This window comes from Notolepis coatsorum (genome assembly GCF_963971535.1).
Source record: "Notolepis coatsorum genome assembly, chromosome: 16".
NCBI lineage: Eukaryota > Metazoa > Chordata > Actinopteri > Aulopiformes > Paralepididae > Notolepis > Notolepis coatsorum.
Window position 1 is genome coordinate 24,188,009 of NC_140180.1, and position 27,215 is coordinate 24,215,223.

General features: G+C 45.0%; 1 protein-coding gene across 1 annotated transcript in view; it reads right to left on the reverse strand.

Annotated features, from left to right (window-relative positions):
- Window positions 1-746: 746 nt before the first annotated feature.
- Window positions 747-27,215, reverse strand: part of tcirg1b (T cell immune regulator 1, ATPase H+ transporting V0 subunit a3b) — a 45,195-nt gene continuing 18,726 nt past the window's right edge. Inside the window, exons 11-21 of the mRNA XM_084331913.1 lie at window positions 24,838-24,988; window positions 23,542-23,681; window positions 18,139-18,296; window positions 17,443-17,533; window positions 14,244-14,362; window positions 11,270-11,483; window positions 9,752-9,862; window positions 7,442-7,534; window positions 5,304-5,424; window positions 4,377-4,551; window positions 747-1,612 (exon numbers count right to left, since the gene is read on the reverse strand). Coding sequence (XP_084188039.1) covers window positions 1,519-1,612; window positions 4,377-4,551; window positions 5,304-5,424; window positions 7,442-7,534; window positions 9,752-9,862; window positions 11,270-11,483; window positions 14,244-14,362; window positions 17,443-17,533; window positions 18,139-18,296; window positions 23,542-23,681; window positions 24,838-24,988 — 1,467 coding nt within the window. The 3' untranslated portion in view covers window positions 747-1,518. The remainder of the gene's footprint in view (window positions 1,613-4,376; window positions 4,552-5,303; window positions 5,425-7,441; window positions 7,535-9,751; window positions 9,863-11,269; window positions 11,484-14,243; window positions 14,363-17,442; window positions 17,534-18,138; window positions 18,297-23,541; window positions 23,682-24,837; window positions 24,989-27,215) is intronic.

Below are 27,215 nucleotides of genomic sequence, written 5' to 3' on the forward strand. Positions count from 1 at the left end.
TAGTAATAGCCTGCGACGCATATTATTCTTAATCCATTGGCATTTCGTCCCTATACATGCTACAATTAAAAATTCAAATGCATATGATCGGTATATTATGTTCCATCATTTCTGATTAATTGATCGTCAATAAGGGCATTAGTTAGTACAACAGCATACGCTGATCAGGGCAATGGCTATGAAAACAATGCACAACCGAGCTGAAATTGACATTAAATTGCTCTTACCTGTGGCCGATGAGATTCCAAAAAGAATATTCCAATTATTTGATTGCCATCCGGTAGATCATATGTCCATTTGGCCCATGCCATAACCCCCCACAGCATAATGAATCCGGCGTCCCGAAAGCGATTCAATGCGATCGGGTATACCCCTCGGTCCAGCCTGCTCGAAAACTCCGCCCGGAGGAATTTCAATGATACACAAGAGTCATACAGAGTCAGAAAGGAAGTGCGACATCGGCCGCATACCACCAGGTGGCGTATTGGACCTTTGCGATCTCAGACACATTGCCACACAGTACCACAGCCTTCCAGGATGATTTATGAATGGAAATAGCGAATAAAAGAAATAACGATCATAATAACGAGTATACTCGTTGTTGGTGTCCAACAATTGGCGGGCTATAACAAGTATACTCATCGATGGCGGGGAATGAGTTAATAAAGTTTTCAATCAATCTAAGAAATTATACCGTTATGTGAATTATCTACAAGAAGCTCAATAAATACGATTTCATGCAGAGATTAAGCAACCAACATGATTTTTAATTTAATCTCAGTCCAGAATTGATCAGTGTGCAAACAGACAATGAGAAGAAGTAAACGTACAAAGTAAATATTTGTTCTAAACTTGGCAATGCACAGATCTGGCCGAAAATGTATTGATCACACAACTCGCTCGAAATATCAGCTCATGAAAACAAGGCACCTGGAAAATGTAATGACAAATAATGTGCTTGGATAAAATTACATTGAGAACCAACAATCACCATAAACATCTTTGGCTCATGAGAATCATTCAGAGAATTCCCTGCAGTCATTCGGAAGATCCTGTGTTGGACTTTATACTTAAAACGCGACCCCAGACCCATTACTGTACATTCCCTTGAAGTGAAGAGATTCATAAATTGATGCATTTCCCTTTTCATATCTGGCGTCTCATACAGTGAAAAGTGAATATGAATAATAGCAATTTCCTTCATTATAGAAGCAAACACGTAGAACAAGAGAAAGCTGAGAGAGAGGTGTTGGATATAAAAAATGAAATTATATTTCAAAATGTTTGCTATGATGCACTACATTGGTTAGGGACATTGTGATCATACTGGCTCAAATAAACAGTCTATGCCACAGTCATAGTGCAAGTGGATCAAACCATTCCTCCATGTTGAACAAATTACAGAAAAACAAACAAAAGCTAAATTATTTTTGAAATGTGTGGGGGGTACCACAAGTGCTCAGTACAATGCATTGATTAACATAAACCGTTTGGCAATCTTGACTATTACTCAAAGAATCACATGACGGACGAGGTGTTGATCAGAGAGGCGAAGGAGAACGGGCTCAACTTGTAGCCGGTTCCACTGTAGAACTTATTCTGGAACTCCACCCTGGAACACAGAAGAACACTCAATCAAACACCCAATCAAAAGGTACTGGAACTCCACCCTGGAACACAGAAGAACACTCAATCAAACACCCAACAAGCACAACAGACCTTTATTCAAACTTTATTCAGTACTGCACCATTTCACATGTAAATGGTGCATTTATATAGTGCTTTTATCCAAAGCGCTCTACAATTTTGTTCCTCACATCCAGGACCTCCTCTCCCTTCAACCTGCATCCAGGTCACTCAGGTCTGGCAGCCAAAACCTCCTCGCCATCCCACACACTAGGCTGTCAACAATCTCCATTGCTGCCTTCAAGGCCAGCCTTAAAACCCATCTATTTTCCTCTGCCTAGGACCTGTTATTTTAATCTGCTCCAAAGTTTTAATTTTTTTTTATTCATTTTAAATGTTTTTAACCTTTTTATTTTTTATATATTCTTATCTTTTTATTTTATTCATTTGAATGTTTTCTTGTTTTAAACCTTTTATTTTATTTAAAATTTTATTTTCCTTCTGCTGTGAAGCACCTTGATAGCTCACATAGTTTAAAGTGTGCTATATAAATGAAATCTATTATTATTATTATTCCTCACATGAACCTTCACTCACACAGACAGCGGAGGAAACCATGCAAGATGCCAACCTGCTCATCGGGAGCAATTAGGGGTTAAGTGTCTTGCTCAAGGACACTTCGACATGCTGCCCAGGAGGAGTGGGAATCGAACAAGGAACCTTCCGATTACCACTGATATTTAGCAGCGGATCTGCCAGCTACGATATGCTACGGACCCAGTATGTTGCTAGATAGTGTGTAAATGGTGCATTTATATAGCGCTTTTATCCAAATCGCTTTACAATTTCTTCCTCACATTTGACCCATTCACTCACACCGATGGAGGCAGGTGCTAACTTGCTCATCGGGAGCAGTTAGGGATTAAGTGTCTTGCTCAAGGACACTTCGCCTCGCTGCCCAGGAATTGAACCGGGAACCTCCGGCTTACCAGACGACTGCTCTACCTCCTGAGCCACTGTCTGGAGGTGTGTAAGAGACTTGTCCAGCGATCTCACCCGTTAACGATATCATCCCCCCCCCCCCCCCCTTCCCTCCCCCATCTCTCTGAGTGCCCGTCTCCTGGCGCTGACTAAGGTGATGGATGCCTCGGGGTCTTGGCCAAGATTGTAGTGACTGCTCTACATGCACCTCCGAGGCCTTGGATCAGTTATTTACCGCCGTCTGTCCGTGGTCCTGTCAACTGATTAACAGTATTAACAGACTGTTAACAGATTAACAGTCAACGCGGTTTCATTACTGGGTTAAGTACTTCTATTCTATTCACATAATATGCTTACTTCATATATCTACTCCATTCACATATATGCCATTGCTTACCACTTGTATCTATTGCTATGTCCGCCCACTACAATCACATGAGCTGTCTAACGCCTGTCCCGTCTCCCTGTCCCCCTATGACTTGCTGTCCTGGAGTGCTGACCGGAGTGTCGGACGTCCCGTGATGAAGGCCGGGAGGTTGCGACCCCCTCTGCGTGCCCCCCTGTCTCCGGAGGTCTCGTAGTGGTGACCGGAGTGCCGGACGTCCCGCGATGATGTCGGGGAGTTTGCGACCCTCTCTGCGCCGCCCCCTATCTCCCTGTCTCCGGCTGTCCCTGAGCAATGACCGGAGTGTTGAATGTCCCGTGACTAAGACGGGGAGGACGTGACCCTCTTTGCGCCGCCCCTGTGCCTCAAATAGATCCGCTATCAGCTCCATCTTTAATCTTTCAAAATGTTCAGTTGCTATCGCTATTAGCTCTATCTTTAATCTTTCAAAATGTTCAGTTGCTATTGCATGCACTCATCTGTGTTTCACTACACACATGAGTGCATGCTTACCAACTGTCCGTCTGCAACACTACTATCACCAACATCTAAGAAGGGAGATCCCCCCTTGAATGGCCCTTCTAAGGTTTCTCTCCTCCACACTGCCTGTGGAGCTTTTTTCCCTATTGTTAGGTTTTAGTGAGTTTTTCCTTACCTTCGCGTGGGGTATGTCTGGGAGTGCTTGCATTCTTTCATTTATTTGCATTCATCTAAAAATGTTTGGACCTTATGGTGTTCTTGTTCTGTTCTTGACTTACTGTTATGTTTTCTTCTTGACTTGTTTAAAGAAGACCTGTACGGCCCATGGGGACATTAACGTGTGTTGTCGGGCCTTATAAATAAATTTGATTTGATTTAATTTGATCTGTCCCGCCCACTTAGGAGACAATAACTGTTCCATTTTCACGCCTTTGGCTTTGAATGCCGTATATTTCCTTATTGTGTTCCTTTGGTAAGGCCTCTTCAGTACGGAGGTCTGATATTCTGATGGTTGAGTAGGCATTCTTTGGCATCATTAAAATAGCTGGCTGTCTACGTTCTTCTGGGTTTTATCGAGTATGCTTAGCAGTGGAAGTGGATTTCACAGACAGTCTACAACAAAAACAATCATGGAAGCGGACACTTTTAAACCCACATGCCTTTCAAGTAAGCGCATTAACCATTTACTTTTGTGTGTGCATCACACGCGACTCTTTCCATGACACGGACGAGACAAAAACAGAACTTCTCTAGTTAGTAGCTTATTCTTGACCCACTGGGTGAACCTACTGAACTGTCTGATTGTGTCGGTACCAGCCACAGTCTCTCACTCTACCCCTCTTCTTTATTTATTCCTATCCTCCAATGTCTTCCGTTCTCTCGTCCCCCCCCCCCCCCCCCTCACCAGTGCAAACGGAGGGCGTGCAGGAAGGCTGACAGACCCTCCATGACCAGCAGGATGGCGACCGTCAGCACGGCAAAGAAGAAGAAGACGGCGAAGAGGATCACAGACCCCACGTAGCCTTGTTGCGACCTCAGGGCAAAGCGCATCACCATCACCCATAAAACCTCCGACAGCTCTGTAGAGAGAGAGGAGCATATCGAGTATTAGGCGGGGGGTATGTGTGTATACATATATATATCTCAGTATGTGATGATGAGTAAGTGACTGGATTGTATGGAATGCTGTATGGAGTGTTGTGGCTACGATAGGGGAAGTTTGTCTGGCTAGGTCAGGACTAGCAGGTTAGTGTGGGGTTAGGCATGTATTTGGTAAGGTTATGGTCAGGATTAGCAGGTTAGTCTAGGGTTAGGCATGTATTGGGTAAGGTTAGGGTCAGGGTTAGTCTAGGGTTAGGCGTGTATTGGGTAAGGTTAAGGTCAGGATTAGAGCCAAGGGAGTAGGTCAATGCCAGGTCCCGAATTTTGGCCTGAGTAACAGCATGTGTAACACCAGTTCCCAGCAGGACGCGAGCAAACATCATCAAGACCATATCGCTTTGGAGAGCGTCTTGGCGGCAGCGTACAGGTTAATTTACCTCATATTCAAACATAGAAGTCTGCTAAATGCAACTGAAACAGAACCAGCGAGTTGATTTTTTTGGCCATAGCGACAACTGCACTCCGTCTGCTGTTGGAATTCATGGAAACCACAGGCAGCCATTTACTGTATTACTTTTTGCAACGCTGTAAGCGCCTTGATTATATGGTGTGTACGAGTTTTCTGGTATGATGGTGGAAGTTTGTCTGTCCGTCATAGTTGGGAGTGTGTGTGTGTGTGTGTGTGTGCGTGTCTCACTGACGTGCGTGTGTGTGTGTGTGTCTCACTGACGTGCATGTGCCAGACTGAGGGCCCATAGTCGCAGGTAGGAGGCTGTGTTGGAGATGCAGCCCAGACAATACTCTATGGTGTGGATGGCCTGGTGCATGAACACATCTGCAGCGTCAAACACCTACAGAGGAGGACAGGGTTCAAATGACAACAAATGACAAGGGTACAACAGAGTTGTCTATATCTGTATATACTATATATCCCTTACCTACTCTTACTAGTTATACCACTGGCCAGTATGACTTGCTACCAGTTTCTACTAGTGTTTTTATACCTGTATCACTGTACATAATAATACTCTGTACATACATTTGATTAGCATTATTTACCTCATAATATATATTCCAGTTTAATCACTTGTACATTGTATAATGCTGTTAACACTTTGACTGCCAGGGGGCGTCTTTAGACGTCTTTGCTGGCCATGCTAAAGTTGCCGGGGGACGCTGTACGTCGTCTTTATATCAATATTTAAAAAATCTGCGATCGGATTCATAATGTCCCTCCGCTGGCCTGAGATTCACCAGCAGGACCCACTGAGCTCTCTGGCGGTTCAGGAGCGCCATCTGGTGGCCGATCGGCACAAGCGCTTAACAGGAAGCGCAGTAGAGGTTGTGCTAGATGTCCGTAGTACTTCCGGCCACTCGGGATAGGTTCCGGCACTCTAGCTCGTCACTCTACATAGCGATCGATTGCCAATAACTCGATAAACAACATGATTTGGACGTATATACCATTATACAAGCTGGAGATGGACCGGGTAATAATATATCCCATAATGATAAAATTTCTACTCGACGATGATCGCCCAACGGCGCGCGGAGACTGGGGTGAGTTTCAGCGTGTAACGTTACCGTCTTCGATAATAACTGATATTATCAACATTTGACCCACATTAGATGATTGGTATAACGCTGCCCACGGAATTATAAACGCCCCCTCGCCCATCCGGTCAACATCAGATGACGTGTAGTAACTTCTAGAAGTACGTCTAGTTGGAATTTTTTATATCGCGCTGATTGCCATCAAACTGTATTTCATCATCAATATAATGCATTTGGGGCTATATATCACGTTCTGGAGAAAGCTGCAGAAAGAGATGAAAACATACTTATACATTAGACCATACTTTACTATGAATATGTGAATGAAAAAGTTTAACGTTGCTACACAATGAACAATACATATAGGACTTTGAATGGGCCCTAATAATGGCAATGTAGCAATAGAATTTAAAAAGTTATAGCCCTGCAAAGAAGGGGACTTTCTCCATAGACAAATAGCGCTGGCAATCTATGGTATATCATTAATTTAACCTTAGGCAACCAAAGTGTTAATTATTACTCTGGTTAGATGCCATTGCCAACTTCTTTGCTGTACTGCTGTATAATGACAATACATTTGAATCTAATCTAATGTTCACTCACTCGTTAGCCACTCTGCCCCTAGTGGTGACTCACAGTTACTGTACTTTGCATCCTTCTAAACCTATGGACCCCAGGATACCACTGCTGCTTCTCTGTACCGTAACTGAGTATTTGCGCTATCGAAAAAAGCTCAGCGCCGTCTGAAAGCCAAGGAGCTGAGCTTTATTCACATATATAGCCTTTTACAGTAAATCAAAAACTGTGGGAGTTATTGAGGAAGTAAACACAAGTAGAATTCTACCTGCTTCAAAGTCAACCACTAAGGTCAAAATTCCACCTAAGAAAAGTGAGTAAAAATGAGCCTAGAAGGCCAGGGTTCAAAAAATGTATTGCAGTTGCATAATAGTTCCATGTTCAACATTTACATGTGATAAGCTAAATTGATGGGCAATTGCAGTGTCTACTTCACTAAAAACCTGTAAAAATCCCATTCCGATTTTTGTTTTCCTTGTCTAATAACAGTTTGATACACACTCAAAACATACAGTTCAAACAATAACAGACATTGAAAGCTGAAGAAGTTCTGAAAAAAGGGTGAAAAGCACTTACTCACAGCACATTCTGTGACAATTACACAGCAATAACAACTACATATACCCAAATTGACTGTTTCAGGCTTAGGCTCAAAAGGGTTAAGACGAGTGGGCTTCGCATCTATAACACCGCGTGTCCTCGTTATTCAATGTCAAGTGACTCAAGTGTCTTCTTTACCTCCTCTTCCTCTTCGCTAGTCCCGCCCTCCACCTCTCCTTGATGGACGTTGATGGAGCTGTTCTCGGCCAACAGGGGGCGTCTGTCTCCTCCCTAATAAAAAGGCACGAGAATCCCGTGTGAAGAAGAAAGGTCCCATGCCTTATTATTAAACCATATTCAACAACATTTCACCCAGGAAGGGCTTCCTCAGGGCCAACCGTTGTTGCAGGGTTCCTGCAGGTCTTCAATTTAAGACCTTTTAAAAGACCACTTTGAATATAATTCAATACTCATTTACATGTAGCTGCCGCTTTTATCCAAAGCGACTTACAAATTGTGAACAACAAGTGAGCAGGAGGGGTACATCTCTGGCAGCTAAGGGTCAGTGGTATTGTTCGTCAAACAGTGTCGAACTTGATTGTTACACTCTTCCGAGTGCATAGTAGTATAGACATATTAGCATGCTAGGTAGTAGTATAAGTATAGTAGCATAGTAGTAAGGTGCATAATAGTAAAAGACAATAAGAAGGTTCTTTTCTCAGATATTGTTTGAAGAGGTGTGTTCTTAGTCGACGGCACCTCTTCTCATCAAGAGAATCACATAAACACACGGAAGACCATAGCAGTAGGTGGAACAGATAATAATAATAATGAAGGACCCTCATCACCCCCAAAACAGTCTGTTTAAACTGCTGTGGTCAGGCAAGCACCTCCGCATTCATGCAGCAAAAACTGAGAGACTCAGACTCAGGCCATGGTTACACTTACAACGTTTCATTTTCGAATTATTTCGTTTGCATGTCCTAGTTAAAGGGCAACGCCGTTTTGGCAGGAAAACGCGGTTTCCTAGCGGCAATGCTCAAAGGGTGTTTTCGTTTTGGAAACTCCCTGACAACAGTGCCATGTAATTTGCACGAGCCAGATACGGAGCCGTTCATGCCAAACGCCCATGCACAGTAGAAACCGACGCCAAATTCTCCCCTGGCTGGACCTCGACTCCGTCCATTAGTCCAAACATCAGAACTATTTCTGGGAGTTACTTGCAATATCGCGCTATAATTAATATAATTTGCTGTCTCCCGACACCAACCGGCCATATGGGGAGGCTATACTGGATATCAGCTGCGTCCTCCTCAGATTGCTTATTCATGTGCTTCATAACGGAGCAGATGGATAACCATTTGACTCCATCCTCCCAGACACCGTCAGAGATTGATTTTGTACTTGCTTTTAATTTCACCATAATTAAATTAGATCATTACAACTGTTTTCCATTGATCTTCCCCGTTTAAACCCAAAACCAAGAGGTGAATTATATCCACAGTGGTAGGGCTAACTCTAATGTAAGGGTGTGATGCTGTCCACACGCAGTTATTTCATGTGTTGTCAAGTTATTGTTATTGTTAGGAACCCAGTCCAAACTACAACAGTCTGCATCCCCTTAACAATTGTTTGTATTGAGCCGTATTGTACCCATTCTGCAATCTGTTAAATAACGTTTTCATCCATTTATACTACTAGCGTTAACGTTACTAGGTTAATGTACGATAGCATCAATGCTAACTATATACATGGAGAATGCCAATCACATTAGCATGTAGCTAACAACATCAGAGATCTTTTTGTGAGACTAAACTCTCCGCTCTTGGTGGTCAATTGTGTTGATGTTGGTTTCGTTTCATCAACAAATGCGGCAGAACGCACAGTGAATGTATGCTCTTTTGTTTATTGCACTTTGTTTCTTGCTGAAAAATAAATGCTATGTTGCTAAATGGCTCACGCGAGGTATTTAAAGATGGTGGTTTTCTTGTTTTTGAGCAGGACGTGGAGTGACACGTTCAACCTTTCTGATTGGTTGAAAATGGCCTTCATGTTTGAACTACATCGCCACCTACTGCTTTGGCATTGTACTACATGTATATACATCACTCGGTGCTCACGAGACAAAACGATGTCTAACTTGCCTGCCAATACGCAGCGTTCTGAAAAGTGAAATGAAACGAATCGTTTTGGCTATAATGTAACCGCAGCCTCAGCTTCTTCCCCCAAGCACACATGAACACACATACACACACACACACACGACAATAGTCAGAACTGTATTAATGTATATATCACTTATTAATTACCTTTATTTCTCACGCTTAGCCTTGTATTTTATTCATATGACTTCATCATGTCTATTCTATATTATTTGTATTTTTGCACAATCTAGGCGGGCATGGCCACCTACATTCCCCTGCATGTCTCGTGTATGTATGTGACAAATAAAAAAAACTCTTGAATCTTGAGATACAAGTACAATAAGATGTCAGAACCCAGGCTTACTGCATAGCGTGCTTTCCTCCTGTGGGAGATGTATTCATAGGTGGGTTTCCCCAACAGGAGCACAGGCACGGCGCACACAGCCAGCACCACCAGGACCTTTTGGACCACCACCTAGAGAGAGAGAGGCTGTTAGTCCCACCTCACTGACCAGAGAGATGAAGGAGATGGAACACATTTCTCACTTCACTTCCTGTTGGCACATTGGGCAACATGATAGGGGGTAGAGGTCTAAGCACTGGAGCGGCTGGGTAGTGTAGAGGTCTAAGTACTGGAGAGTCTGGGTAATGTAGACGACTAAGTACTGGAGTGACTGGGTAATGTAGAGGTCTAAACACTGGAGTGACTGGGTAGTGTAGAGGTCTAAGCACAGGAGAGGCTGGGTAGTGTAGAGGTCTAAGCACAGGAGAGGCTGGGTAGTGTAGAGGTCTAAACACTGGAGAGGCTGGGTAGTGTAGAGGTCTAAACACTGGAGAGGCTGGGTAGTGTAGAGGTCTAAGTACTGGAGAGGCTGGGTAGTGTAGAGGTCTAAGTACTGGAGTGACTGGGTAGTGTAGAGGTCTAAGCACAGGAGAGGCTGGGTAGTGTAGAGGTCTAAACACTGGAGTGACTGGGTAGTGTAGAGGTCTAAGCAGAGGAGTGACTGGGTAGTGTAGAGGTCTAAACACTGGAGTGACTGGGTAGTGTAGAGGTCTAAACACTGGAGTGACTGGGTAGTGTAGAGGTCTAAGCAGAGGAGTGACTGGGTAGTGTAGAGGTCTAAGCACTGGAGTGACTGGGTAGTGTAGAGGGCTAAACACTGGAGTGACTGGGTAGTGTAGAGGTCTAAGCACTGGAGTGACTGGGTAGTGTAGAGGGCTAAACACTGGAGTGACTGGGTAGTGTAGAGGTCTAAGCACTGGAGTGACTGGGTAGTGTAGAGGTCTAAACACTGGAATGGCTGGGTAGTGTAGAGGTCTAAGCACTGGAGTGGCAGAGTAGAATAGCGGTCTAAGCAGAGGAGTGGCCGAGTAGTATAGCGGTCTAAGCACCTCCCACCACTAGAGACCCGGGTTCAATTTCCGGTAGCGGTACCTCCGGCTTGAACATAATTGGCAGTGTCTGCGGCTGGGAAGCAAGTAGGCTTTTTTTTCTCCATTTAATTTCTTGAGATCAATGATTTGTTTTGAGTTTATATTGTTTGTATTTATTTACAGATTTCAAGATTTCAAATCAAATCAAATCAACTCTTACTCCCGGCAGGGATCTGGGGGAGATAACGTGAACCTCCGCTCGAGTGACGCTCTCCCAGTGAAACTCCAGGGGAAAAGAAGCGGCTGGTGACTGGTGCCGCAGGAGGCTGGATGGCCTAGAGGTAAAGAGGCCGGCCAGTAACCGAAAGGTTGCTGGTTCGATCTCTGGCCCCCCGACAGGAGGGTGTATTCCAGCTGTGGGCTAGTGACTGAAGGGTGGCCGGTATTACATCTACGGTGCCCTTGAGCAAGGCACTGAACCCACACACAGACACAGACACACACACACCTGCCCAGTGTAGAGGGGTGGGTTGTCTGGGTTATCTGTGAAGAGGAACATGTCTATGAAGTGGATGAGGATACTGGGGGCTTTTTTGGACTGGGCCGGGGTGAAGGCGATCCACTTGTACACCACCATGAAGACCAGGTAGCCAAACAGGAACAGCATGAAGCACAGCTCTGGGATCAGCACCAGGAAGACACGGCTCATCTGACCAAAGTGCCTGTAGCGGGGAGGAGGAGAGCCATGGAGACGGTCAGGGAGAGACAGGAGATGGTAAGGGAGAGACAGGAGATGGTAAGGGAGAGACAGGTGACGGTCAGGGAGAGACAGGTGACGGTAAGGGAGAGACAGGAGACGGTCAGGGAGAGACAGGAGACGGTCAGGGAGAGACAGGTGACGGTAAGGGAGAGACAGGTGACGGTCAGGGAGAGACAGGTGACGGTCAGGGAGAGACAGGAGACGGTAAGGGAGAGACAGGTGACGGTAAGGGAGAGACAGGAGACGGTCAGGGAGAGACAGGTGACGGTAAGGGAGAGACAGGTGACGGTAAGGGAGAGACAGGAGATGGTAAGGGAGAGACAGGTGACGGTAAGGGAGAGACAGGAGACGGTCAGGGAGAGACAGGTGACGGTAAGGGAGAGACAGGAGACGGTAAGGGAGAGACAGGAGACGGTAAGGGAGAGACAGGTGACGGTAAGGGAGAGACAGGAGACGGTAAGGGAGAGACAGGAGACGGTAAGGGAGAGACAGGTGACGGTAAGGGAGAGACAGGTGATGGTAAGGGAGAGACAGGAGACGACAATCGCTTGGCCCCCCACACCAGAGGCGACCGTTCACAGGTATAATACGCTATATGTTTCGCTCTGTCTAAGTTAGCTGGGGGTGTTCCCCCCCGGGAGATATAGGAGGACGGACCGCCGGGACCGAACGTTAGGTTGTCGTGAAGCGAGCGTATTAGCAGGTAGCTGTGTTGTGCATTACGAGGGAAGTATTAACCTGTAAAACCCATATTGAGCTGGAATTAAACCACCATATACGAATACAACCTCTCCTCATTCTTCCTGACATTACTGCATGACTGATCGCTACAATACGTTCACTAGGCACCAATTGGACAAGTATTGTTATGTACCTGTTGAGAGAGGATGTTTTTTCACGGAAGACGCTGTTTTGTTCTCAACCATAATTTCTTTGGACAATAAACCTTATAAACTACATCAGCTGCAGCCTGGACATTAAACTCGGTCAACATCCACAACTTCTTTTGTTACCCGAGTATAAAAACACTAGTAGGTGCATCGTGGTGCATTGTTCATTTATTAGTTAATGACAAGCGGCCACTATAGCTTCTCCAACTAACGTTATTTATTTAAATTGTTCCTGTTAATAATAATGAACATAAGTAGCATGGTAATAATACGTAGGTTATTGATCAATGAATGTATTGATAAATTAATGGTGTACAAATGATACACCAGTAGAACTTCTGTACTACTTCTACTGTAGAAGTCATGTTATTTCCTCATTGTCCTTGCTGTGTCGCCTGCCGTCGCCTCAAAAAATAGGATCGAGGCGTTTTTTTGCCAGGCAACAGAAATAGCTGCACGACTGTCGATTCAAAATCTCCTGCCGTGGGGGTGGTCTCATTCATAACAATGGAGGCGATAGAATGATCAGATATATTTTTGTTTTTATACTTGTTCGAAAATTAAAATATCTCATTCATTCATTCAAAGCTTTTTGTAGAGTGGAAATCGCCTCCTTCACCACCACTGTGTAGCACCCAGCCTTGGGCTACGCAGGCTCAATGGCTGCCATACACAGATACACTACACAATGGCTGAAAGGCTCAGGAGACAGGGATGATTAGGTGGCCTTGATGTCAGAGACCTGATTGGGAATATGGCCAGGAACGTCGGGGAACCCCGTACTCTTTGCGATAGGCGCCCTGGGTTCTTTAACGACCAAATTCAGTCAGGACCTCGGTTTAACGTCTCATCCGAAGGACGGCACTCACAGCTGTACAGTGTCCCAATCACCGTAACGGGGGCATTGTTACCGACAAGTCCAGAGGACAGAGTGCTCCCTGCTGAACACCACTACTTTCCGACAAGATTCCTTGTGGAATCAATCTATACAACATCGATATTGGCTATTTGCTCTCTTGTAAATTAATCTGTTAATTCTAATAGCTACATGTTTTGTCATTCATGCGTTTCTGTACATACAATTTAGCATTCTATACATTCTCTCTCAAGATTCATTGCCGTACGATGCCGTCAACAGTGACGCATTTACCCTCTTTTACGGAAATCTCTAGTATGAAGATATGTGGCGGTCTGAAAATATGAATCTAAACCTATGTCTGAACCTAAAATATGTTTATTTTTTTTTATCTACTTTTTCTCCCATCCCAATTTCGTATTGTCCAATTCTACCCTCCCCTGTCTCAAACGCTGTTAGGCCATGACTCCCACTGTCCGGCTGCAATGTGGACGAAGCCTTGCATCACATGTCCCCTCCGGTACACGAGGAGGCAGCCGTTGCATCTTTTCACCTGCACAGCGCGATCTCTCAGCGGCGAGGGTCTGCGTGGGAGGGACACGCCGCCCCCATTGCTTCCTGATTCTGCTGCGCAGGCGCACCAACCGACCTGTAGGAGTCGCTGTCCACAACGTCCGATCCCCACCCACCAACTTTCCACCCCTAACACTGCCAATTGTGTTAGTATGAACGACCAGCCAAGCTGGTAGCAATGCCGAGAGCTGGGCTCGAACCCAGCATCTCCTGCATTAGTGGCGAGCGCCTTGCCCACTGCGCCACTTAGCCGCCCCCTAAAATATGTTTCTGACAACAAGTATAAACTAGTTTGACAGTTTGATCTTAACCTAGTATGATGGTACAGCATGCAATAATTATGTTACCCTATGTAGTATGTACGCACACACACACAGCCACACAATGCATTCCAGCCACTAACTTGTAGTTGAAGAAGGACAGACAGACTCCAAAGGTCATGTGGATGACGCCGATGATGACGGACATCTTCATCTTGTAGGAGTTGAGGAAGGTCAGCTTGTTGTTGGACATACCCCAGATCTGACAGCGACACAGGAGGGAGTACAGTTACATAAATATTATTGTTTTTTTTTCCCGATACCGATATTTTCCGATATCACATTTTACTGCCGATATCGGCCGATAATATCGGTCGGCCGATAATATCGGACATCCCTAATTTGCATTACTCATGTTGAGTCTATTCGCCCAGTATATTCGCGCTGACCCTTTGTACACAAGACAAGAGCTACTGGACATTAGATTAGACATTAGATTACTGGATATTTTCATATTTTTCGATGGACCGAACAGGCACACCAGGTCAGTTTACATCGTCTCCCCGGACAAAGAGGCCTCGTACGCAGCGCGGGATCGAAAGCGGAAGCGGGGTCGTGGAGCTGGCGAGCGACTGAGGCTAGCTCTGGCTCCTCATAGTGCTGCTCTTCCCAGCCTGCTTCTTGCAAATTCGCTGGTGCACAACATGGACGAGGTACGTTTATGGATTACAAATACATGGGGGGGGTCTTGTCCAACTCCAAATCTCACCGCCGGGCCAAGCCAGGCGCATGATTCACAAAAGACACCATATCTCGCTTCCTAGAAAATTAGCATGTATTTTTGGGAAATGGCCACTATTTAGACTGGGGTTGCGCAGGAACGGATGTTTGTAGAAACAAACGGTTTGTTCCCTGTTGAGAGTATAAATATAAGCATTTCAAATTAGCCATAGTATGTCTCCATAGCTATAATATAGAATATACGATGGGTCTACAAACATCGTTAAAACGGTCTGAAAAGCTGGCGCCAGATATTAAAGATGGGAAAACAGCATGGCGGTCAATGAGTTAAGATAAGGAGAGGTGGGAGGATGGACAGACGAAAAAGAAAATAAATCAGAAGCTACGTTTAAACGCATCATTTCAATGGCAGGACACACAAGCGGCCAGGTGTGAACATTCCCCCAAGTCAACATGCTGCTCACGTTGTCATCCGGTGAACCAAACCGCATCCCCAAGTAGGCAACGTCCCACATTGTGATACATTTTTTTTTAATCTACCTTTTCTCCTCCTTTTTTCTGTGATTTTTCTCCCCATCCCAATTTACCTCTCGTGCCAATTCTCCCTCCCCTGTCCTGATCGTTGCTTGCATATGCCCCCCACTGGCCGGTTGTAGGGAGGATAGAAGCCTTGCATCACATGTCCCCTCCGATACATGTGGAGGCAGCCTGTCACATCTTTTCACCTGCCAGCGCGGACTCTCATTTGGCGAGGAGTAACGTGTAGGAGGCTCACACTGCCCCCGCCATTTTCCTGACTTTGCTGTACAGGCGCCCCAACCGACCTGTAGGAGTCGCTGTTCACAACGACCAAACTGAAACACATTCTGGATGCAATCTGGCCACAGTGACAATGTGCACACAAGCATGATATGATCTCATAACACAACAACCTTTTATGATCAGGTCTGAAAGATCCCACTGAAAGGATGAGCGGAACCGTAGTCAGAGAGAGAGAGAGGGAGAGCAGACATCATGGGATGGAATGATGTGGATTGAGTTCAAGAGGGGAAGACATTTGCATTCAGTGACTGATTTTGGAAGGCATTTCCCCAGCAATTGAGGGCCAAATCCGAGGCAAAAATCATCCAAAACGCTAGTTCAACAAGAGACATAGTCTCTCTCTGGGGCGCCAGGGTGGCGCACCACGTACAGCACTGCGGTGCAACACGGCCGTCCCGGGTTCGACTCCCGGACCCGGCGACCTTTGCCGAATGTCTTCCCCCATCTATCCTCCCATACTTCCTCTCTCTCTCTCTGCCGGACTGCCCGGAAAAACCAATACAAATATCTACCAAAAACATAATAATAAAAAAAAGAAGACAGTCTCACGTCAACTATGACACTCTGTTACTTTACAACAAGCTTCTTTCCCCATGTCCTCTTTTCAGTTTCACTTTAATGACTTTTAACTCATTGACCGTCCGCCACGGTTTTCCCATCTCTACTCAATGGCGCCAGCGATATTGACAAATTTTGCGATGTTTGCGGACCCATCAAATATTTCCAAATCAAAAAGGTATATACCATATTATGTTTCTTCACAAAATCATCAAGGGGGGGGGGGGGGGGGTTTACCTCGAAGCTGCGATCGTTACCAAAAGCATGTTTTAGGTTCGGTCAAATATACCTAAAATAGACCTTACCTTAGTCAGACGGTACTCCAAAATGAATAATCCCAGTCGTCCCATCGTGATCGCAATTACCCAAATTTTCTGACTATAAGCCGCGCCTTTCCCCCCCATTTTTCGACCCTGCGGCTTATATAACGGTGCGGCTTATATGTGACTCGACGTGACCAAACCCGAAATTGTAGAAATCGAAATATTGCTTTTTTGACTGCATTGAAATGTTATTTATCTGTTCCCTTATTTGCTAAACTTAATACAACTTGTAAATGAGTTAATTCTTGTTGTTTGTCCGACAGTATTGTGTCCCAATGCTAATTACATATGGTAATTAAACATTAAAACACCTGCGGCTTATAGTCCAGTGCGGCTTATATATGTACACATCATTCAATTTAGCTGCTGCGGCTTATATTCAAGTGCGGCTTATAGTGCGAAAATTACGGTACTCGTGTATATTGGGCATAGCTATCATACGGGAAACAATAGGTTTGAGGCAATCAAATCTCCGACCGATTGCTGTGTCCTGATTCCCTCTGAGGGGCAAGAGTTCCTGCAGCCAGATGCACAGAGAGAAAGACCCAGAGACCAGATACCCAGTTCAAAAGGTAGGTGATACTGCCACCTGGCGGGATTCGATCGTCATTGCAATTTTAACGTAGGCAGCAGGGAGGTCCGCCAAGTGTTTAGAATGGGGATCAAAGGAAAAAAGGATCTAAAAACGAGAAAACTAGTTTTTGGCACTGAACGGTTGGATTTGAAACACGAGAATACTAGTTTTTGGCGCAGAAAGAGTTAATGGTAATTTCAGTCCTCAAGCCCCTCATCTTCCTTCCTATCCTGGGTGGAATGAGAAGTGAGAGAGCAGAGAAGAGGCAGAAGGATGGAGGGATAGAAGAGAGAAACGAGAAGGAGGAGGAGGGGGGGGTCGTACCGGGTCGATGCCAAAAGGGTAGGGGCTGGTGAAAACACCACCGACGACCGGGTCCAGGGACAGGTACTGGCTGTCTGCTAGCACTGAGGCACTGGGGGGGCGACACGACACAAAGACATGCATGATGGGATTGCAAAAACGTGCGCGTGTCCGTGTGTGACAAACATTGAATCCTTGTCTTTTTTTTTTATTACATGAAAAAAATATGATTTGAGAGACATTTGTAAATGTACCGTTAAGAAAGGGAAGTCCCCTTTTGACACTGAAACACTCAGTCTTGTGGTACATATACATACATTTCTTTTTTTCACAAAATAAGCTGCTCTCATACGTTACTGCTGCCGTTTCTTTGCTCTAGCCTCTCACATGGGTGTGGTTGACAACAGCATAGTCAATCACAAGCTACACTGTAATGTACAAGTTAGCCTAGCTTAGCACAATGAATGGAAGCGGAAAGTGCTTGTTAGCCTAGGCCTTGTCCAACTAACACCTCTCTCGAAGGCTAACTGGTCATGTCCGCTTCCATTCATTGTGCTAAGCTAGGCTAACGTGCAGCCAGATAGCTTTCTACTGAACGCACAGAGAGGAAACTGGTATCCATCTTCTTGTCTCTCTCTGGAGAGAGCTAATAAGCTAATTTCCCATGTTGGCGTGTTCTTTTAAATGAAACATTTTAATAAGTGTCCACGTCCTTACTTCCATTTGTTCACTTTGAACATGCCCCCGACGTGCCACGCTGAGCCGAAGGGACTGAGCCCCCTGCTGAAGCACTCGTTGTAGATGGCCCCCGTGTAGATGGAGAACAGACCCATCAGCAGGATCAGATAGCGACCCCCAAACATCATCCTCCAGATCTGAGAGAGAGAGAGATAATAATAATAATAATAATAAACTGGGCGGCTACGTGGCGTAGTGGGCAAGGCGCTCGCCACGAATGACGGAGACGCTGGGCTTGCCTGTTCGAGCCCAGCGCTCCACATTGCTTTCAGTTTAGCTGGTCGTTCATACTAATACACATTGGCCGTATTAGGGGGTGGGAAACTGATGGGTGGGGATCGGGCGTTGTGGACAGCGACTCCTACAGGTCGGTTGGTGCGCCTGCGCAGTAGAATCAGGAAGTGTCGGGGCAGCGTGAGCCTCCCACGCGTTACTCCTCGCCACTGAGAGATCGAGCTGCGCAGGTGAAAAGATGCGACTGCTGTTACCTCAAGTACCGGAGGGGACTTGTGCCATGTATGACTTAGTCCACATTGCAGCCGGCTTGTGGGAGGCAAGAAACAGCGTTTGTGACAGGGGAGGGTTGAATTGGATGATACGAAATTGGGATGGGAGAAAATATAGAAAATGGGAGAAAAAGTGGATACAAAAAAAATAATAATAATAAACTTAAATTTTAAATCGCTCTTAGATGGGGAGAGGCTCGCTTGACTAGGAGAGATGAAGGCACTTTAACGCATTTAGAGACGCACTCACACAAAGACACAGATGCTCGTGTGTGTGCACGCTAACACGCACAACACAAACATCATCCACCAGATCGGAGAGTGAGAGAGATGGGGAGAGGCTCCATCATTCACGCTCACTTGACTAGGAGAGATGAAGGCACCATAACGCATTTAGAGACGCACTTGCACAAAGACACAGATGCTCGTGTGTGCACGCTAACAATTGACCAGTGACGTGTGAAAAAGGTCTCACGGAAGGACAATTTCCTCTCATTGGGCCTCATTCACGAAGCGATATAAGAACAGATTTACTCTTATTTTGTTCTTAACTAGCATTTTTTCTTATTTTGTTCTTAACTGGGATTCAGCAATGTTTTCTTATTTTTGCTTTTCTCTTAGGCAAGACCACACACCAGATAAGAAACGCTTACCCAGATGAGAAAAAGAAAAAAAGCCTACCATTGGCCAATTGCCCCCAAATACGACTTTCAAAACACAGAACTTAGCGTTTTGCTTCTGAAATGGATTACTATATATTGCTGTTAGATCATCCATTCAACACGAAGCAATTTGCGACTGATCTCAAAATGAGATTAGATTCAAATGTATTGTTATTATACAGCACAAGCACAAGTGGAAATATGTAATGGTATCTTGGCACGTTAGCTACAGGGCCAAGGCTAATGGCTGGCAGTCAATGAGTTAAGAACGGGTTGATGAATGCGCGGTGGTCTTAACAGACAGTTAAGAAAAAATATAAGAAAAATATATAAGAGTATTGGTGAATGAGGCCCATTGACCAGGAACGTGCAACAGACCACTCAATGCACTGGCAACTCACAGAGTCCAGATGACATTTCCAAACGAGGCTCGCCCAAATTACCTACTGATCTTTAAATACTTGAGCTGCAAACATCTCATCTGCTTAGTTTATACAATCTAAATTGTAACTAAGAGATTTGCTGAAATAATAACTTTTGTGCATAGATCACTAGCTCGGAGTCTGCTCGGAATGCCGACCCTGAGCTCTGTGCCTGGCTCTGTCTTATCTATTGTTATGGTTTTGATATCTCTCACAGGCCCTGCTTCTACAGAGACTGGAGGGAAATGTCTCAGTGTGTCATGTCATCACTCTAATAGTGATGTAGCCAGAGGCTAAACCCCACTTTGCCTTAATTAAAAGGGGTTTTACCTATGTACTTCTGGTATAACCATAATGAAAACCACTCAAATCCTTTATACTTAAGTAGGGCTGCACGATTTTGGGAAATAATCGAATTGCGATTTTTTTCTGAATTGAGATCGCGATTGAGATCAAATTTGCACAAAAAAATTAAAATAGCCTAACGGAGGTTTATTGTAAAATGCGGCTTGCATCTGGCCTACGCGGTGGGTCTGCTCGGGACACCAAGCCTGGAAATGTTTTTTTTTTCTTTTTTTTTTTTTACTTAAATTTGTATTACAATTATCCACTTACAACATTTAGACAGTACCTTAAACAACATCAAACATACAACAATACAGTGACATGGGTGCCTTGAATTCTTAGGCTAGTTCAGTAGCTCAGACCCTCATAACATAAGAGGGACCCCCCCCCCCCCCCCTCCCGCCATCCACCCCGAGAGATAGGGCTCCCCCATATCCCAGGACCTCTATACACGGAGCCGGGCCCCAGCGACACGAGTCCCTTGAATTGATTGGGCCTGGCCCAGTAGAGGTGAGTGCAGGGGGCTCCCCCCCCACCGAGCCAAGCCTGTTACCTCCCATGTAAGAACCCCACCCCGCACATCGACCCCACAACACACAAGACCCCACTCTCCGGGTCAAAACGATGGTCTCCCGCCATTTTATTAGAATTTGTATCTTTCATAGTACAGTTCCAGAGCTCCCGGTCAGGTCTCCGAATGCGTTTCCCCATGTTCCCCGTCGTCTTAGTTGTGCGTCATGTGTGTTAGTGTCTACAGTTTAGTCTAGTACGTGTTATTTATATTATATGTCCCGAATCAAGACCCAATTTTCCCAACTAATGTGTTTACCTTGTCTGTATTCCCAGTGGTCTGTGTGTTATCTGCAGTGTGTCTCGAGTCATAACATCCATTCTCTATCAAATAATATGCATATGTGGTATTGAATCTTGGTCGGTGTGTTTGACCTCAGTGCTCGAGTCCTGTTTGGTGTGTGAGATCTCGTTATTTGAATCCTGGCTGGTCTGGTTGATCTCGGTGCTCGAATCCCGGTTGGCGTGTGTGGCCTCAATGCTCGCATCTTGGCCGGTCTGGGCGATCTCCGTGCTTGCATCTCGGATGGTCCGGTTGACCTCGGTGCCCGGGCCCTGGCTGGTCCAGGTGTATCCAGCGTCTCTTTGTCCTTCTTTTGTGGGTCATTTGTTTTATTTCTTTTGAATTAGCCTCCATGCTCCTCTGAATATTCTGTATTGCATCGAGTCCAGTCTGCGTGTTGGTTTGCGTGTTAGCATCGTTAGCGTTCTGTATTGCTTCTAGCCTGATCCGAATGCTAGCTTGCATATTCATCATGTTAGCTTCTGTGTTAGCTTGTAGCTTCGTCTCCAGCCTTGCTGTTGTCTAGCGCTTTTATTTCTTTTGAATTAGCCTCCATGCTCCTCTGAATATTCTGTATTGCATCGAGTCCAGTCTGCGTGTTGGTTTGCATGTTAGCATCGTTAGCGTTCTGCATTGCTTCTAGCCTGATCCGAATGCTTTCTTGCATATTCATCGTGTTAGCTTCCATGTTAGCTTGTAGATCCGTCTCCAGCCAGGCCTCGCTGTGGTCTAACGTTATGTTAGCTTGTTTTACTTGCTGCGTCATCCCCTCGTGTTGTACCTTTCCCTTCAATGTATTTTCTTTGTCAGGGGTCATTCTTCTCTGACTTCTCCTCGAGTTTTGTGCACTGGGTCTTGTCATCGTTCTTTTATCTTCGAGTTGTTACTTTTTATCATGTTTTATAACTTTTTATTACCTTTCTTGAATTTTGGACCGGGAGCTCTGTTCTGCAGCTGCTCACCTGCTCCTCGCCAAACCGTAAATGTTTGTTTTTACCTGGGAATTGATACCGGTACACAACGGTACCTTTTTTCTGTACTTTACACTCACAACACACAATCTAAAACCCCTTACCTCCCTCTCCCAAACCGTTCCTACAACAATTTTTTTATATTGCATGATCATGTATATTTATTTTCTATCATAATTTTTTTAATGTTTAAATATCAACATTATCTGGCAATCCTCAGTAAATACTATCAAACTCCTCTGATGTCAGACCAGATATGGGACACGTGTGCGAGCACACACAGAAAGGGAGAATGGCTTAAATGATTTTAGAATACTTCAGCCAATTGAAGTTAAATGTTTATCATCTACTATCCAGTTTGTTTATAGTGCAACGTTTTGCTACTTAAACGTTTGCACCAGTAGAGAGGGAGGGAGAGAGAGAAACAGGCTCCCCCCACCCCCCCCCCCCCTTACTCAGCTCAGCTGTTTTCTCTGTCTTCTCTCTTGCGTCATTAGTGTACATATGACATGGTGTATGTTTGTTCATTGATGTGACAGTGCCTGGCAACAGACTATTTTATTTATTTATTTTTGTGTTTGTGATTTGTCTTGATGTGTATTTGTGAAACTATAAAAACTGAAAATAAAATATATCAAAGCTGTTTTCTCTGTCTTGAGCAGGGTTAGCTAGCATTAGTGGCTAACGTTAGTTTACCCCGACTTTGGCACCAGGAATGACAAGGATGCAAAGCTTGTTAGAAGCATTGGCGTTTTCACTGCACATAGAAACAGCGCAAAAAAAAGCTGGGACTTATTTCGGGTCGCAAAATGCGACCAAAGCACTCTGGGGCTATGCTGCAACGTCTTCACACACGGACGTTTCATGAGCTGTTGGGCGTATACGCAGCTACCTTGGGCTACTTCAGATTGGTGAGCAATGAGAGCACAGCACTTCTGATTGGTAAGCATGACTGGCACGCAAGAAAAAAAAAAACTTGAATCAGACACGCTGTATAACGTATCCCAAATCGCAGGCTTTGCGATTTGCCAATCGCATCAAATCAAATCACGATTGATTTAAAATCGATTAATCGCTCAGCCGTATACTTAAGCTACAAATTTAAGAATGTTCTGACAGCACAATATTGATGTAACTAAAAGATCTCGCTGGGAGGAATGTTTTTAATGCATAGCTCAATTAACAAAAAAGATTGTGCCGCGGATCTTTGGAAATGTGGTTGAAATTAAATGCTGCGAGTACTCCCATCATTCAGAACGTTAAGCACCGCAAGCACCACCCCCAAAGTGCCTGGGCTCGAAAAAAGAAAGGTCCTGTGGTGCAAACACAACGATAGGCTCAGTTGGTCAATAAGCTGATTTAGGATCTGGAGGCTGGGAGGGTAAACTATGCACAGAATAATTTTCGCACATAATTAATGTGCCCCTAAGGTCAGGGTGAAAGAGGCTTTAGTTAATAGCTATAACAGTAAGACACCTTCGAAAAACATTACATCATCCATTGCCCAGCAGAGCCAACAGCCACAGGGGCGGGGGGGGGGGGTTGTCTGTTATTCAACCAGATGATTTCCAGTCTCCCGTCAATTTGTCAACCAACGTGCCTATAATGCAAATGTGAAGTCACCTCGTTGTCGTTGTTCCTCAGTTTGGGATCCTTCTCCTCCAGCACCATCCAGAGAGCAGCCAGCGTCATCAGCAGCCCATGACCCACATCCCCAAACATCACCGCAAACAAGAAGGGGAAGGTAATGATGGTGTACACCGCTACACACACAAGAGGAAGAAGAAAGGACGATGGCCGATTCAAAAGACACAGATACATGCATGCTTAAAGATTCCCTGGGTTAATGTACACTGGGGCAACAGTGGCTCAGGAGGTAGAGTGGTCGTCTGGTGATCAAAAGGTTGGCGGTTTGATTGCGGCTCCTCCCGGCAGCGTGTCAAAGTGTCCTTGACATTTAACCCCCAACTGGTCCTGATGGGCAGGTTAGCATCTTGCATGGTCGCCTCCGCCGTCGGTGTGTGTGAATGTGTGAGGCACAAGTTGTAAAGCACTTTGCATAAAAGCTCTATATGAATGCTATATGAATGCAGTCCATGTACCATTTATGTACAAAACAAGTATATCGTGGTGTAGTGGTTAAGACCCCTGCCTCTGGAACCACAAGTATCCCCTGCTGGCCTGGGATCAGATCCTGCAGGAACCATCTCCCTTGTGTCTCCTACTCCCCTTCTCCTGCTCAGCCAACTGAGGAGTGGAACGTCCATGCTCCTGAGTAAATATACAGTATACTGTACGATCTTCTCCTGCTCAGCCAACTGAGGAGTGGAACATCCATGCTCCTGAGTAAATATACAGTATACTGTACGATCTTCTCCTGCTCAGCCAACTGAGGAGTGGAACGTCCATGCTCCTAAGTAAATATACAGTATACTGTAGGATCTTCTATTATAGTATTGTTATTTTTTAAGGGTAATGTACATTTAAACTGTCCTGACTCAGTTACAAACTGTTTTTCAGCAGGTTCCTGTTCTGCAGCACATGAAACAATCATTTAAATACAAAACAAATAGGCAGTTGCACAACATACAATCATATAATCCTGACAAAGACATTACATTATAGTCCTTGTGGACAGCAAGGACAAACATGCAGTCATAGCAGTCAATACAAATCGACAGTATCAACAAGATTAAGACCTAGGAAAGAGTCGGATCGGTGATTACAGATGTTTTCTAGAATCAGATGTTGTTTGTAGGCCTTTTTCAAGTGTGAGATGGAGGTTATGGCTCCGATGTGGAATGGGATCTCGTTCCAAATTTGATACACCGAACTCGCAAGAATTTATATCAGCTTAAAGGAAGGTGTGGGTAAACTCATCCTCTACGTCCCTGATTAGTTGTTGCTGATGGCGTGTACCTGGGTTGACCTCGCGGTAGCTGCCCACCCCGTAGGCGTCTACGATGTTCTGGAAGCCGGCGGTGAAGGAGTTGATGGGGAAGAGGGTGGGCGGGGAGGTGGAGCAGGGCAGGCGGTTGTAGAAAGAGTCCACTGCGCTGCCACTCTTCCTCTGAGGAGGAGGAAGAGGATTGGAGAAACGTGTTTAGATTTAGGTTAGGATTAGGGGGTAGATCAGAGTGTGGGAGAATTCACTTAGCAAACAACAAGCTAGGGCTGGGCGATATATAGAGTATACTCGATGTATCGCGGCTTGTTCTACATGAGATGTAGTAAATTAGTATATCGTGAACATCAAGTATATGTTGTCACGTCTGATGAGACTTTAGCTTTAGCGCAGAGCTGTCCTCTCATTTCATTATAGACACATGACCAGCGCGGACCTTAAATGACATGCAATTGTAATTTCATTAGACAGACCAGCGCGGACCTTTAATGACATGAAATTTAATTGACGCAAGCAATGGGCTAACGTTAGCTGCTAACCAAGTTATCCATGATGACTAGGCTAAGCTACCTAGCGTTAGCTGCTAACCCTGGAAAATGCTCAAAGCGGACTCCACAACACTAGTTCCATTCGTGAGGAAAGGGGGTGGGTTATATTGACGACGCTTGACAACAGAAGTTTAAACATAACTTCATATTTATTGGTTATTCGTTTCTTTATATCATCCAGTTTCCATCTCCGTGTGTTAAACTCTTCCTGTTTACATTCGAGTGTGACGATCAAAACGCGAACCTAGAACAAAACCCGAGGGGGGGGGGGGGGGGGGGGGGCGCTCTCTCTTGCGCGCGTGCGTGCGTGTTCTCTCTCTCTCTCTCTCTCTCTCTCTCTCGCTCTCCATTCAAACCAAACGTTACAGTATAAATACTAACTGGATAGTTGATGATATAAACTAGAGCTGGGCCGTTAACGTGCTGCGTTATCGCGAGACTAGTGTCGCGCGATAATATAATTAACGCCGTTAACATTTTTTTCAGCGTTGGGTCTCGTCTGGGACATTCGCGGATGTATACCATACCAACCTGGTCGAACTACTCTGTGTGTGTGTGTGTGTGTGTGTGTGGGGGGAGGGGGAGGGGCGTGAAGTTCGTGAACACGTGAGCGGGGCATGCGTGAAGCTCATTACCATCAGCTGAGCTGCATGACAATGGCGGACGCTGTGAGCAGAAGAGATATCTATGGTAACATTAAGCACAGTTTGCTTCAGGGGTATTTTATTTTCAAAAAGCTTCCAGATGGAAACCTCGACAAGACGAAGGTGATTTGCACTTTGTGCAAAGCGCAAATGACCTACTGTAGGAGTTCCTCGAGTCTTAAATACCACCTGAGCAAGAAGCATCAAATTGATGTTATGAAGGAAGGTGCCGCCGCGGCCGGACCAAGCACAGCTGCACCGGGGAAAAGTGCTCGTCAAACTACACTGTTTGAGTGCAACCAAGGCAAGCCCGTCAGCACAGCTTTATCAGCCAAGCTGACTAACCTCCTAGCCCAGTGGATTGCCATCAATTGCCGGCCTATCAGCGTGGTTGAAGATGATGGACTCGAGCTTCTTCTCCGGGCGGCGACAGGCGACCCGTGTTACAAGCTACCTGCGAGGCGAACTATCATGAGGAGAATTCATGACCAACACGCCACAGAGAAAGTTGTGAAGGAAAAGAAGTTGGCCGCGGCGTCGTGTGTAGCACTGACTGGGGACCATTGGACATCGGTCAGCAACGATAATTACCTAGGCGTTACTGCACACTTCATCGATGCCAGCTGGGAACTTCACTCGTTCGCCTTGGGTACGTTTGTTATTTAATTTATTTAATTGACCACGGTTAAGTTGGTTTCAGGGGGGACCCTGATGTAAACAAGACAAACGTCTTTCTCTGGTCTGCATCCCCTTAACAATTGTGTGTATTGAGCTGTACTGTATTGTACCCATTCTGCAATCTGTTAATAACATTTTCATTAATTCATTCATTCATTCATTCATTCATTCATTCAGGCTGGATACCCAGCCATCCAACCATATAACCATCCAACTGGCTGAATATTCATTCCAACCTGAAACCAACCCACCGTGGCATGTAGTATTAAATAAAATGTATAAACTTAAACAGATGTGTCCTTCAGTTATTGGTGTAAAGGTTTGGAATTCTCTCCATAGCGAGCTTAAGGGATGTAATATACATTTTAAAAATTGTCAGTATGAAAGTCAAATGTGATCTGAATAGTGAGATATTTTATTTTATTTTTATTCTTTATTATTATTATCATTTAATTAGTTCTTGTTTAAACTGTGGATTGTTTTTCTTGTATATGGTATAAATTTTTTACTAGCAAACTTATT